The following is a 15,005-nucleotide window of genomic DNA, read 5'->3' on the forward strand; positions in this document are numbered from 1 at the left end:
CCACTCTGCACGATTTTAAAGTCATTTCATCCCCAAACAGTGTTGCCGCTTTGCAAAAAAAAAATATTCTCAGTTGTTTCTGAATACCCCTTGTATACCTGTAGTTTCATATACTTATACACATATGTTGAAAAATTAAATATATCTCATTTTCTTAAATGAATAACTTAAGTAGGTAGGTACCTACATATAATACATTTTTAAATAATGGTAATCGTAGTATTTTTTTTCGAAAATCATCAGCAATTGTCCTCCAAGAGACCATTGGTCTCATTCTGCGTCATGTGGCGTGATGTAGTAGAGTTCGGAGAATCAGAATCGGAGCAGTCAGAATCAGGGCATTCGATTATCTGCATGTAGGTAGAAAATGGAATTTTTAATAATGGTTATAATTTTCGATAAGAATTAGGTTAAATATTTTTCGCTCACTTACTGCGTCATCTCCCAATATTTCATTCAAATCTCCAATAATTTCTGAGAATTTTGGTCGATCATCGGGCTGATAATTCCAGCATTTACACATTAGAGAGTACCTTTTGAAGAAACATGATAGGTAACATAATTTATTATCAATCAGATAATGACATTACATAATGAGAAATGTTGCATTTAAATTAAGAACATAGCTTACATCATTATCGAACAACCATCAGGTTTTTTCATACGATACCCCGACTGAATGTCTTCCAGCAATTTTTCTGCGTCATCGTATGCCATGTAAGGTACGGAGCCAAAACTCATAATTTCCCAAAGCAGTACCCCGAATGACCACCTGCATAGTTGGTAAATAAGTACATAGGTATGTATAGATTCTAGGTTATGAGAAATTAATAGATACTGTTCAAAACCACTGTATGATTTAGAGCGGTACTTGAATTTATTCAGCATAATTATGCTACTTACACGTCAGATTGAGTGGTATAACGCTTTTGTATCAAGGTTTCTGGTGCCATCCATTTCACTGGAAGTTTGCCTTTGGTTTTTTGTCTATAGTAGTAATCGTGTCGAATATCTCTGGCTAATCCAAAATCAGCTATTTTCACGATGTAATTATCAAATACCAAAACATTTCGAGCCGCGAGGTCTCGGTGGATGCACTGAAAAGTTGATTCATTTTCGTAGAGTATCTCTGAGGTGATCTTGTGTGTTTCGTAGATCTATTGGAGTTTAAAACTAGGTACATACTTATCTAGGTACTTACTTTCATAGAAGCCAAGTATTCCATGCCTTTTGCCACTTGTTGAGCAAACGTTATTAGAACTTTTTCGGACAAATTGAACGATGTCGTTTTCTGAGCTTTGGAAAAGTGGCGGTTGTGGTTTCGTAGGAAATAGAGTAAATTACCATGCGTGGCGTATTCGGTGATGATGAGCAAAGGTCCATCTTGTGTACAGCATCCGAGTAGACCAAGTACATTGTCATGTCTGCCGATGAGTTTCATTAGTTCCATTTCTTTGACTAAATTTACCATATCTATGTCACTGTGCTTCTCTGTGAAATAAGTTCATAGAATAGATTTATTAGTCGAAATGTTACACGATAATTCCTCTTTTAAACTAATATTAGAAAAAACCGTACTTTTCAGCATTTTAACTGCTACTTCAGTGACGACCCGCCGAACATTTCGTGTCATTTTACTGTCAACTGACCGCCACAACATCGTCAATTCTCTGTCACAGAATTTCAACCAATCAGAATAGAGGTGGCTCCGCCTACTTTCCAGTTTCAGGTTTGACAAAGATTTGACGCTGTCAATAAACAGTCAAATATGCGTCAAGTTAGTGTCATGATTTCATGACACAAATTTGGCACTAATTTGACATATTATTGACAATTTTCAAGGACACTGAATTGATTAAATTAATGTAGTGAAACGACCATGGGTCTTTGACTAGGTTTTGACACTTATGTGACACTTTCGTGACATTATCCTAGAATTATCATTTGCTGAGAAATTTCTTGATTTGTGGTAATTTTTGAGCTCTGATGTCAATGACATTTTTTCAAAAATAGCCTAGTGTAAAAATTGTTATAAGTAGATATCTACCTTATCAATATTTCGAAAATTTATTTTAATAATTGCAATATTTTGTGAAAAAAAGTAATATTTAGAGATTTTTGGGTAATACCCTTCTTTTTTTAAAAAAAATCAAGTTTGAAATACCTACTTACATTCACTTTTTTATTAAATCGAATGTTTATGCAAGAAATACCTAAAAATCAATTTTTTATAAAGATACACAATTGATAGATTAATTAATCAACTATGTAATTTGAGATCCAATTACTTAAGGGTAATTTTCGCGGAATCCATAAGTGGGTACTTCATTTCCAAGTAGGCCTAAAAATAAATTAACAAGCCAACCCGTTAATCGCGCATACTGCGCGATTCTTCAAAACCTAAATGTACCTACATTTTAAAAATTCAGTAGCTAATATGTAGAATAATCATGATTTTTTCACTGTTAGTTATTGGAAAATTCAAAAAAATGAGCTTCGCTTTTTCAAAAAGAATTGCAAAAAGGTGTAATTTTTTTGACAATTATTGTCAAAAAACCTTGTTTTTTCCTATTAAGGGGATATTCTCAATACATAGTAGTAGTATAACCAAAATGCCTTATTTTACATTGGTCTTATGGGACAAACTTTAATGTTTCAATACGTTGAATAGTTTTTCAATAAATACAGTTTTAAGAAACGTTGGATTTTTTCTCAAAAAGTCCAACATTTCATCAAATCGTATTTTTTCGAAAACTACTCAACGTATCAACAAATGCATGCACAGGATTGTTCAAAATGTTTTGAAAAACGTATTATACGCAATTTGAAGCTATTCCATGCACAAATGGCTCTGAATTATGTGTTTGAAGTTTGGCAGGCGGACAGATATACTACCATGTATTGAGAATATCCCCTTAAGTACATATCAAAATTTTGCTTTTTGGCAAAAATTGATGAAAAATTTTGCTTTAAATGAAATTTGTAAAAAATCTGCGGCCTACCTTTTTTTCAAAAAATTGTTCAAAAATCTACCTGTTTTGCCAGAAACTGTTAATTGATAATTAGGTACTAAAAAGTTCTACTTTTTTCGCAATACATAATTATTGAAAAGTTTTGAAAGGGTCTTTCTTTGTTTATATCTTATTCTCAAAAAGTTCCGCTCTTGGCTAACATTGTAATTCTTGATGAGGCTTTTTTAAAAATTAACAGAAAAAAAAATATTGTTTTATCGCAAAAAATTCCAATATGTACTTATTTCAACTGTTATCACCAAAAGTCGGAAATTTACCCCAAAGCGTCGCTTTCTCCCCAAATGTATTCTAAAAACACTCAATCACTCTCATCAAAAATCAAAATAATGTCCAGAGTTGCGAAAAAGTATTATCACTCTTTCCAACAATTGGCGAAAAGTCCTGGTTTCATTTCTTAAAAAGTCTAAAAAAATGATAACTATATCAAAAAAAAACTCGTTTTTTACCCCATAGTTTTACCTAATGAAAGCAACAAAAATAATTGCAAAAAATGTAAACGTCATATTTTTTTTGTAGATAACTACCAAACTTGCTACTTTTTGCTAAAATGGAGAATTTTTTTTTTTTTTTTTACCAAATCAACAATCTTGTTTCTTTTTAATTCACAAAAATGTTTTGTTTTTTAGTTTTAAAAAAATCATTTTTTATCAGAAATTACCAAAAATTTCAGTAGTTTTTTTTCTGTTTGCTAAGATTATCAAAGTCTCGACTCAAATGACTCAATCTGCTGCACCATCTGCATAAATTGGTGAAAACTTTCAACCTTGCATATATATATATGACTTGATCTGGTCAAATATCTCATGTCAAAAAATTTTGAGGTTTCGCTTAACTTTTACCATCAACTTTTGAAAATTTCTGAAAAAAAGCTAAGCGAAAGCTCAAAACTTCTTGACATGTGGTATTTGACCTAAAATAACAACCTCTCAGTAAAAAGGCTTTGAAATGTAGATGTGCAAGCTTATGTTGAAAGTACAAAAAATTTTGTAGTAAGCTGAAAAAACATTTGATGGGCAGACAAAAATACTTATGTTGTACCTTGAAAGATCTAAGTTGAAAAACAATTTTTAACAGAAAAAAACTCTCAAAAGTTTATGGTAAAAGTTCAGCGAAAGCTTTAAAGTTCATGTCATGAGGTAATGTTGACGATGCACCCTGAATGTTTTTTTATTATAAAATCAACTTTTTGTCGTAACTTCGTTTCACATTTCAAAATTTAGTAAATGGTTTTCAAGCTTTCTTTAGCTCATGGTGAAAATTGTTGAACTTTCAACTTAAACCTGCATATCTATGTACTATTCAAAACCTTTCTATCAAGCGGCTGTTTATAAAAATCGGTTCAGCTGTTGCAGAGATCTTGCTGTGACAAAAAACCAACTCATAATGAACTTTTAAACTTTCGCTGAACTTTTGCCAACAATTTTTAAAAGCTCTTTACAGTCTAGTATGGTTTTTTCACTGTGCTTTTTCAAGGTACAATCTGTATAATTTTTTTACACATCAAATAAGATCAAATACTGCATGACCACAACTTTCAACTTTTGAAAGTTTCTCTTTGTCATAAGTTTTTTTCCGCGGAGACTTTTTGAGGTACAATGTAGGTACCTACTTTGTGTACCTGCCGAATATGGCATAATCGATTATTGAGCTTTTTTGAGCTTATAGTGAAACTGTTTGAACTTTCAACATAAACCTGCACATCTACACTTCAAAACCTTTCTCGATATGTCATTTATCAAAATTGGTTCAGCAGTTGCTAAGATCTCACAGACAAAAGAATCAGGTCATAATTCAAAACTTTCAAGCATTCACTTAGCTTTGACCTGGAACTTTTTGAAACTTTTTTTCTTCAAGATTTGTCTTTTTGTGATGCTCTTTCAAAGTATATAATATAGTACGTAACGTACTTCTTTATATACGTTGAAGGCTTTGAGTATAGAGTTAACATCAATTATTGAGCTTTTTTGAGCTTGAGGCACAACTTTTTTGTGAACTTTTTTCTTAAACATTTGACTTCTTTTGATGCTCTTTCAAGGTATAATATACGTGCTACTGTGTATACATTGAATGCACTACGTATAGGCTAAAATCAATTATTGAGCTTTTTTGAGCTTTACGGCGCAACTTTTTGAACTTTTAATTAAAACCTGCACATCTACGGGTCAAAAGCTTTTTTTTGAGACATCGTCGAGCAAAATTGGTTCAGCCGTTGCTGAGATCTTAGAGTCAAAAGAATCTGGTCATAATTGAGCTTTTTTTGAGCTTTTTACAGTACAGCTTTTTTTGTAAACATTTTTCTTCAACATTCGACTTCTTTCGATGCTCTTTCAAGATATAATATACATACTTCTCTACATACGTCAAATATGCTAAATATAGGCTAAAATCAATTATTGAGCTTTTTTGAGCTTTAAGGCGCAACTTTTTTGTAAACTTTTTTCTTCGATATTAGACTTCTTTCGATGCTCTTTCAAGATATAATATACGTACTTCTCTACATACGTCAAATACGCTAAATATTGGCTAAAATCAATTATTGAGCTTTTTTGAGCTTTAAAGCGCAACTTTTTTGTAAACTTTTTTCTTCAACATTAGACTTCTTTCGATGCTCTTTCAAGGTATAATATACGTACTTCTCTGTTTACATTAACTGCGCTACGTATAGGCTAAATTCAATTATTGAGCTTTTTTGAGCTTTAAGGCGCAACTTTTTTGAAAACTTTTTTCTTCAACATTACACTTCTTTCGATGCTCTTTCAAGGTATAATATACGTACTTCTCTGTATACGTTAAATGCGCTACGTATAGGCTAAAATCAATTATTGAGCTTTTTTGAGCTTTACGGCGCAACTTTTTGAACTTTTGATAAAAACCTGCACATCTATGGGTCAAAAGCTTTTTTTTGAGACTTTGTCGATCAAAATCGGTTCAGCCGTTCCTGAGATCTCAGTATTACAAAAATCCGGTCATAATTTTAATATATAGATTTTACGTGAGTTTATTCTAAAGGGTTTATCTTTTGTTGAGCATTTTTTACACTGCTTTTTTAATGTAAGTATTAGGTACCCATCTAACTTAGGTACATTCAAAATCAAAAGTTAATACCTAATTATTTCAATTCGTTATTCATGTAAAAAAATTCAAGGAAATTGGTAGATTAAATTCACTTACGTACCTATCTGCCAAGCAGTGTTTTTAAAGAGCACATGCATAACAAATTATATGTAGGTATCTTATCATTGCACACATATACTTTGCTTTTAATGTCTACATAACAGTCAAGTCGGCGTAGCCCATACGTTAGGTGTAGGTTATTATAGGATAGTTGGAATTGTTAGGGTTACAGGTTCGAATCCCAGGAGAGGTAAGGAATTTTCGAAGTTGAATTCAAATTTCGATGATGCAGATCAATTCCTACCTATAGCAGAAGGGCATTACATGTTAAATTACATTCCCCAGTTAATTACTCGATTTTTAAAAATTAATTTTAATTATTCAACTTTGTCAAAAAATAGTCAAAATTTCGTCAAAACATTGTCAAATATTTGCCAAGAGATCGCCGAAAAACCGGTTTGGTGGCATGGTATTGACGCGTTTTCGACACTTTCAGCTTCTTTCTGATTGGTTGGAAATTGTCAAAATAGTGTCAAAAGCACTGTCAAAATTATCACGTCAAAAAAGTGTCATTCGACACTTTTTTGACATGTTGCTTTGCACGGCGGGGACATCTTGCTGTAAGAGGCCTGAAACATTTCCCTTGACTACTCTTCCAAACTCTCCTTCTCCTAGATGTTTCCCTAGTACTAAGTTTTCTCGAGGAATTTCCCATCTTTCATCGAGCTGTAATTGATATTCGTTCTTCGGTACAGTCTCATTTTCAGGCAATGTCGAAACAGGTTCATATATGATATTGACGTTCGGTAATCTCTGGAATACATGAGCATATTCTTCAATATTATGTCCAGTAGAATAACAAATTTTATATTTTGAAAAAAGTCGTCAAAAAAACAAGGAAGCAAAACTTCAATTTTTACGCAAAGGTTTGATACACGTTTTGGACCGAATGTCTGTCCAAAATTTTCGCGACACTTCATGAAATCCCGATCCTTAAGACTCTAATCTGCGTTACGCCAACTTTTGAAAACAGAAAAAAATTGCTGAACTCTTAATAAGTGCATCTGTCGTGAGTTTTATAAGCTTGAAAAAAAAAATTGAGCGTCTCGGTGACTTTTGAAAACGACAAAATTGTTGAATTAATGTTACGTCTGACTTTTAAAAATTTGATCAATTTCCCAAGTCGATTTTTGTTGCGAAATTTGAATTTTAGCCCACTTTTGGAGAACATTGAGGAAAGTTGTGAAAATTCCAAAATGAGGTGATCATTCAATTACATTCTTTCAGGGTTAAGGATAAGTGTTGTTAGGTGCATTAGCGTTAGAAATTTCTGAATAAAATAATTACCAATATGTGTAATTCATTTTCGTCCAGCTCGATTTCGTTTTCAATCACGACGCGTTTTACGCATTGTGACATAGCTATCATTTGCATACCCATTTTATTGATTTGTTGTTGCATTTGTTGCGATCTTACTGCATATTTTCTGTAAACAACGAATACTGCGACCACAGTAAATGCAGCTGCCACTATTAGGCTGATTATTAAATAGATGTTTTCTTTTAACCAATTTTTCGATTGGTTATTTGGCTGGCTTTTTTCAATTGCTGTTAAATTCGAACAGTACTGTATATCATGCAACCAAGGATCAGTGATGTTAGATTTATCATCTAAGCTGTAGTATTTACATTCTCTGGTTTCTGAATTCCACATACACGAGTAGTTCTTGTTCAGACATGTAGAGCATTGATCGCCCATATAGGCGCATTTATACACGACAATATGTGTGTTGTATGTGTTGTCAAGCTCAATTGGTATTGATCCGTTCAATAAAATAGACAAATCCACTGTTATGTAAGCTTTTGATTCAGCGTATGCAAATATCTCATCACGACATGTTAATTTTTCCCTTTTCAAACCATTTTCTGGCGGAGAGGAACTACCTAAAAACAATAGAAATTGTGTTTTCTCTATGTTAGAATCGAATAGAAATTTGCATGTAAGCGTATGAGACTGTAAACTGATAGGCAGCGTGCAATATACTTCTATTTGTCTTGTCTTTTCTGTATGGGCTGGTATGTAAATGTCTGATCCATGCTCGGTGTAAAACTGTGGGCAAAACATCGCGTTTTTTGAGTATTTATTTCCATCGTATAATGATTTACGATTCTGTTGAGGGAAATTGGTGCTGCTAAAGTTTATACCTATTACTATATCATTTTCTTTCCAAATTGCATTATCGGTGCACCTTGATTCATTCACATACCAATGGCATGGATAAGGAGAACCCATACACGATAAACACGATTCATATGTACTACAATCGTGAAATATGACGTGAGTCTCTTGAAATACTGGGAAATGGTTTGTCTGGACTGATAGCTGAGCTCCTATGGAATGATTATTGATGGGTGTAGGAGGTAAACGATTAGGAGTTGGTGTTACGCAGTTAATACTATTTTTATCGCATATGGTTGTGGTATTGATGGAAAAATTGCCAAATTCGAAAAGACATATTATCGTATGGTTGATGAACGGATGGCAAGTTATTAATTTGAAAGTTACATTCGATTGCGCTGTTCTTGAGAATTCGTCTGCTGCACTTGAAGAAGCGTCTATGTATTTATCGATATCAAACGGGGCCCAGTTGGTGGGATTTTGTTCAACATCACACTCTGATTTCAGACAACATCTATTACTAGGAAAACACCATCCGCAATAAGGATCTTTTATCACCAAACATGCGTGCGATGTGTTATATTCATCGCAATTGTGTATTTTGACTTTGGTGAGTTTCTTTTCGGTCATCACATATAAAAAGTTTGTCGTAGAATCAAATTGCATATCCGAATTTACTCTGCTTCCCGGATCAATCGTTATGTCTGCGTATTTATTTGCACTGAACCAATCTGGCGAATCGACTCCTTTTATTGATATTTTCTCTAGCCGACCGTCATTGGTACCAAAAAACAAGATTGTGTAATTGTGAATTGAGGTAACTACCATTGCTACCGCAAATACAAAATCAACAGCTGGATGCGAGAATATCAGGTTTCCGATCAGCGGTTCATCCTTCTGAATCAGAGAATGTAATTCATTTATTTTATACCTACATACTGAAAAACCTGCTGTCTGTCCTCGAGAGTACTGGTTTTGTACTGTGAACATCGTTGTTTCCTTCATTTCATGTAAATCTCTTTTCGAATCAGAATCTTCATTTCGCTTCTGGATATGGACATGCGCGATTCTTTCTGGAGGTGTCACATCTGAATCCGAAGTGCAAATTATAGGAACTCTCTTGCATGAACTGTTTTTGAGAGTATCTGTCACCATTAGATACCCACCAGCCGGAGTATTCGGATCACCGTCTCCGGCGATAAAATAGCCGACGTTTTCAGAACTGAAACCATGAACGAATGTTTCAGGGTGTCCAGTGGGACACTCGTTTCTCGTGAAATGGGAGGCAGTATTTTGTGTATGAACTGATGAAAAATATTCTCGTTTTAGGTTTCTAATAGTTATTATTTGTATCGTCTTTGCATAATGGGCAAGATTGAAACCAACATATAGAGTTGATGAATTCTCTGGTAAACTGGGAGCTATGAAGGCTACAGTTGAATACCAGTATTCACTTTCTACTGTAGGTTCAAACCTAGTTGTCCAGATTTTGGAAATATTATTGATATCGTGAGCATGACAGACACCCGAGAAAAAAGTACCACACGATATCAGTTGCTGATTCTGATAGTCCAATACTAGCACTTGGTTCCAATTTGACTCACTTGTATTTCGTTTCAATTTACTATGTGAACAGTTGAGAGCAGTACAATCTGAAGGATTGAGTTCTGATACAGTGTAATTAATTTGCAGCTCGAGATCGGGTGATAATTGATATATATGGTTTACTGCGCCTATATATACCCATCTCCCAATTTTATCTACTGCCAAGTGATTGAACTTCGTGGCGTTTTCATCTGAAAATACTTTCCACGTTTCCTTAGCTGATTTTGCATTTGAGTGATTCGTGTTCAGGTAAAATATAAACGTGTGTATCAATAGTGAGGGTAAGAGCTTAAGAAAATTCATTGCGATAAAAATTTCATGTTTAGGTTGCGTTATCATTCGGTTGATTTGTGCATTTTTTTTCTCCGTGTATTGTTGATTTAGTTTTGAAATATCTGGAAGCATAAAAAAGATATGGACTTCAGCTTTATACTTAGACTGCGTTGATGGATTAGAATTGCTGCATGAGAAAGAAAAAACCTTCACTGAACACTGAATTCTGATAATCTTTTGAATCAGCTAGTGGTGTTTAAAGATTCTCTAAAAATTAAATTATTGTCTAATATTGAAAACAGAGAAGAGACAACTCGTAATCGCGCGAAGGATTGCAATATAATTGGTGTTTTTTCCCCTCAATGAATCGCAGTAAAAATACTCTCAATTCTATTTTAAATCACGATTTTACAGATTTTTTTTTTATGGGTTGAAAAACTATTTCAGGATGTCTAACAGGTGCCTAATGTAAGTAATATAAAAGTAATGCATTGAAAATTTCGGTAATGTAAGTACCTAAGGTAAAGTAATGCATTTTGCCTTGAAATTAAATATTAATGTATTTTTTCTCAAATTCATTTTAGTTTTTGGGGAAAATTGTGTTTAAAATTGTCCGAAAAAAATCACCATTTTTTAAACAAAATTCCACAAAAATGTCGCCTTTGCTCCGTTCAGGCAATATTTTGAACTTCTCTTCATATTTCTGAATTTCGAACGTTATGCTTAATCATTTTTCATCTTAATCTTTCAATTTTCCCAACTTCTTCACGAAAAAATAAGTTGATTCAGGGACGAAACTAGGGTGGTGGGGGTGAACCACCCACTCAAGGTTGTCAAGTCTTGAAAAAGTCGGTAAATGTGCCGACCGTGCTGGGACTTGACAAAGTCGATAAGTGTAGAAAATATTTTTTGAGCTTTTCTGAAGAATTCAAGGTTAAAATTAAGTCATGACTTCTAAGATTTTTTTGAAAAAGGTGCTGCGACCAATCAAAGTGTGGTAAAAAGGTATTCCATGGTAAGATAGGCGAAATGGCCCTGTTCCCAGATTTGAAAAATTATGATGGATTATTGTTGGGTACCTCCGATGAAAATTTTCGAACGGAATTTCCGCCCCCAACCCACTCCCCTCGGGTAGTATAGCCCACGTTTTTCGGGAGAAAAATTCGGTATCCATGAGTAGTGAATAGAAAATTCTGGCACCACGCGGAATATGTAGAAAAAGCCTGGTCCTTTTCAACAGGATTTTTTTCAAAAAATTTTATCTTAGTGGTGGGGGTAAAATTAACAAAAAAAAACTGTACATACATGTATGGTACCTGCTGCACTTTCTGATTGTTACATTGGTCGTGTCCCTACATAGCATGACGTGAAAAATCGCCACTGCGAACTTGCCAAAAATTCCTGCTTTTGCCAAAATTATCAAAAAAGTGTCGTTTTTGACTTTTGTCAAAATTATTAAAAAAATCCTTACTTTTGTCGAAATTGTTCAAAAAAGCATTGAACATTTCGGCTTAAAACATGGATAACATGTGTCAAAGAAAGGTCTTTGTCTACAATACCATGTCAAAAAAGTACAACTTGCTGACGATTTTGACAAAAAGCAGGAGTTTTGAAAATTTTGACTAAAAGCGAAGTTTTTTTTTACAATAGATATTAAATCCTTATGCATTTATTTTGGCAAAAAACTGTTTGTTTTTTTATCGAATAAAATTAATTTTGATTTGGCAAGAAAAGGGCTTCTTAGGACAATTTTGATAAAAGCAAGAATTTTTGCCAATTTTAGCAACAGGATTTTTTTGAACATTTTGGAAAAAAGCAGAAGTTTTTTTGGCAATTTTTACAAAAGTTCGGATTTTTTTATAATTTTGACAAGAAAGGAACTTTTTTACAATTTTGACATAAACGAGACTTTTTTCAGAATTTAGGCAAAAACAGAACTTTGCAGACAATTCTGGCAAAAAACATAACAAGGACTTCTTAGGATAATTTTGGGAAAAGCAGGAATTTTCAAAATTTTGACTAATGTTTTTTAGTCATTTCTGCAAAAAATTTTACGACTTTTTTGATGACGTCAAAAAAAGGTATTTTTCGACCATTTTGGCAAAAAAACAAGACTGTTTTGCCAATTTTAACAGAAGTTGGGATTTTTAATAATTTTTTTTAAAAATAAACTTCTGTACAATTTTGACAAAAATGAGACTTTTTTGACAATATTCTTCTGGATATAAGATTTTTCAAAACATTAAATAGAGGGGGATTTTTACTCAGCCAAAAAATACATTTTACCTAGAATTAGGTAAAATTTATTACTCTCATAGTAAAATTTACTAATCTCAAAATAAAATTTACTAATCTCATTGTAAAAATCACTCTATGCTGAAATAGTAAAAATTACCCATACTTTTTTTCCGTGATGAATTAAAGTTGAAATCTTCCAACAATTTTATTTTTTTGTGGTCCACCTTCATGTATGTGTAGAATTGTGGTAGGTGGATAGATATGTACCCGCCGAACATTTCGTGTCATTTTACTGTCAATGAATAGCCAAAACATCGTCAATTCTCTGTCAACGAATTTCAACCAATCAGAATAGAGGTAGCTCCGCCTACTTTCCAGTTTCAGGTTTGACGAAGATTTAACACTGTCAGTAAACAGTCAAATTTGCGTCAAGTTTGTGTCACAAAATCCATGACACAAAATTGGCACTAATATGACATATTATTGACAATTTTCAAGGACACTGAATGGATTAAATTAATGTAGTGAAACGACCATGGGTCTTTGGCTTGGTTTTGACACTTATGTGACACTTTAGCAACATTTATCCTAAAATAAATTGTCATTTTCTGAGCAATTTCTTGATTTGTGATAATTTTTGAGGTTTAATGCCAATCAAATTTTTTAAAAAATGGCCTCAATATTTTGAAAATTTTTTGTAAAAAAAAAGGCAATAAAATTTAACATTTCTGAGTATTATTTAAACAAAAAAAATCCAAATTTGAAATAGGTATCTAACATTTACTTTTTTATCAAATTGAACAGTATTATAGACACTGGACCTGCGTATAAGACAACCAACTGGCAGCCATCTTGGCAAAAAAACCTGAGTAACGCCAATTTATCCCGCAGCCAGGAGTTCCTTCCGGACTACACAACCCTCCCTCTTCCCTGTTGCCTGCAAAATTGAAGTACAGCGCTGCCAAGATCACCCAGCGGGATAAATTGGCGTTACTCAAGATTTCCTTACCGTTTCCGTTCCCCTCGGCCTGCAGTTGGTTGTCTTATTCCGCAGGTCCAGTGTCTATAAACAGTATGCAAGAAATTGAATTAATTTTTTTTTTTTATACTTCTATATAGGTATGCAATTGATAGATTAGGTAATTAATCAATTACGTAATTTGAGATCTAATCAAGAGTCATTTTTGTGGAATCCATAAGTAGGTACCTACATACTTCATTTCCAAGTAGGCCTAAAAATAAATTAAAATTTTATGCGTGTTTACTTAATTGTAAATTTAAATTTGGGTTTATCTTTTTTTGAGCATTTTTTTTACATTGTGTTTTAATGTAGGTATTAGGTACCTATCTAACTTAGGTACCTTCAAAATCAAAAATGTATTAGGTACCTAATTATTTCAATTCGTTATTTATGTAAAAAAAATTTAAGGAAATTGGTAGGTTAAATTCACTCAAGTACCGATCTGCTAAGCAGAGTTTTTAAAAAGCACATGCATAAACAAATTGTAGGTATCTATCATTGCACAATATACATTGCTTCTAATGCGTGGTTTATAGATAAGTCAACGTAGCCCATACGTTAGGTGTAGGTTGTAGGGTAGTTAGAAATGTTAGGGTTGCACGTTCGAATCCCAGAGTAGGTAAGGAATTTTCGGAGTTCAATTCAAATTTCGATGATGCTGATCAATTCCTATCTATAGCAAAAGGTCATTGAAAATTGAATTACGTTCCCCAATTAATTACTCGATTTTTAAAAATTAATTTTAATTGCCTCACTTTGTCAAAAAGTAGTCAAAATATCGTCAAAATACTGTCACATATTTGCCAAGAGATCCTTGCAAAACCGGTTTGGTGGCATGGTATTGACGCGTTTTCGACACTTCCAGCCTCTTTCTGATTGGTTGGAAATTGTCAAAATAGTGTCAAACGCACTGTCAAAATTATCACGTCAAAAAAGCGTCATTCGACACTCCTGCTTTGCACGGCGGGTAGGTATATTGAACCATCAGGAAGTGTGGATTAGTGATGGAATCATTGATTATTTTTCGAAATGAAGTTTTATAAAATTAATAGATAATGCGAGGAATAAAAGTTACAAATTGCTTACCTCTGCCCAATAGTCTTGTAATAAATACTTCGGTGAGCAAAGAATCAGTATAATAATGCTAGTCCTTATTTTTCTGAACCACTAAAATAGCGTACAATAAATCACGATTTGTTGTAAAGGTAATCGAAAACAGATACCCAAGTAACGTTGACGTTAGATACAAAACACACACGACTTCGTGGAATAAATAGGATGTAAAAAATGCAGTGAGAAGAGATTTAGTGATCATTTTAATTTATAAGTTTTTCAAAGAACTCGCACGTACTTATAGCTTCGTCATTTTTCATTTTCCCTGAATAATCATTTTCCGATGAATAGGTAAGGTATTTGTTGATAATTGTGTGAAAAACAGGATAATGACTAAGGATTTTCAATACAGTGCAGTTGGGATCAATTTGAACGTTGATAAGTGCTGCGACATTATCAAATGAAATCGAGTCGTAATTTTTTTCAGGGGT

At 33.3% G+C, this 15,005-nt stretch overlaps 2 protein-coding genes across 2 annotated transcripts; both read right to left on the reverse strand.

The window, feature by feature from the left end:
- Positions 1-239: 239 nt before the first annotated feature.
- Positions 240-1,679, reverse strand: LOC135836832 (fibroblast growth factor receptor homolog 1-like). Its single transcript, XM_065351884.1, has 6 exons — positions 1,579-1,679; positions 1,202-1,491; positions 904-1,097; positions 632-772; positions 434-533; positions 240-350 (listed from the first exon to the last, which is right to left on the reverse strand). Exons 1-6 carry the CDS (start codon positions 1,658-1,660, stop codon positions 240-242), a joined length of 918 nt encoding a protein of 305 aa, XP_065207956.1. The 5' UTR covers positions 1,661-1,679.
- A 5,787-nt stretch (positions 1,680-7,466) lies between these two features.
- On the reverse strand, positions 7,467-10,232 carry LOC135836880 (plexin A3-like). Its single transcript, XM_065351950.1, has one exon. It carries the CDS (start codon positions 10,230-10,232, stop codon positions 7,467-7,469), a length of 2,766 nt encoding a protein of 921 aa, XP_065208022.1.
- Between the last annotated feature and the right edge of the window lie 4,773 nt (positions 10,233-15,005).

Source organism: Planococcus citri, chromosome 1, assembly GCF_950023065.1.
Source record: "Planococcus citri chromosome 1, ihPlaCitr1.1, whole genome shotgun sequence".
NCBI lineage: Eukaryota > Metazoa > Arthropoda > Insecta > Hemiptera > Pseudococcidae > Planococcus > Planococcus citri.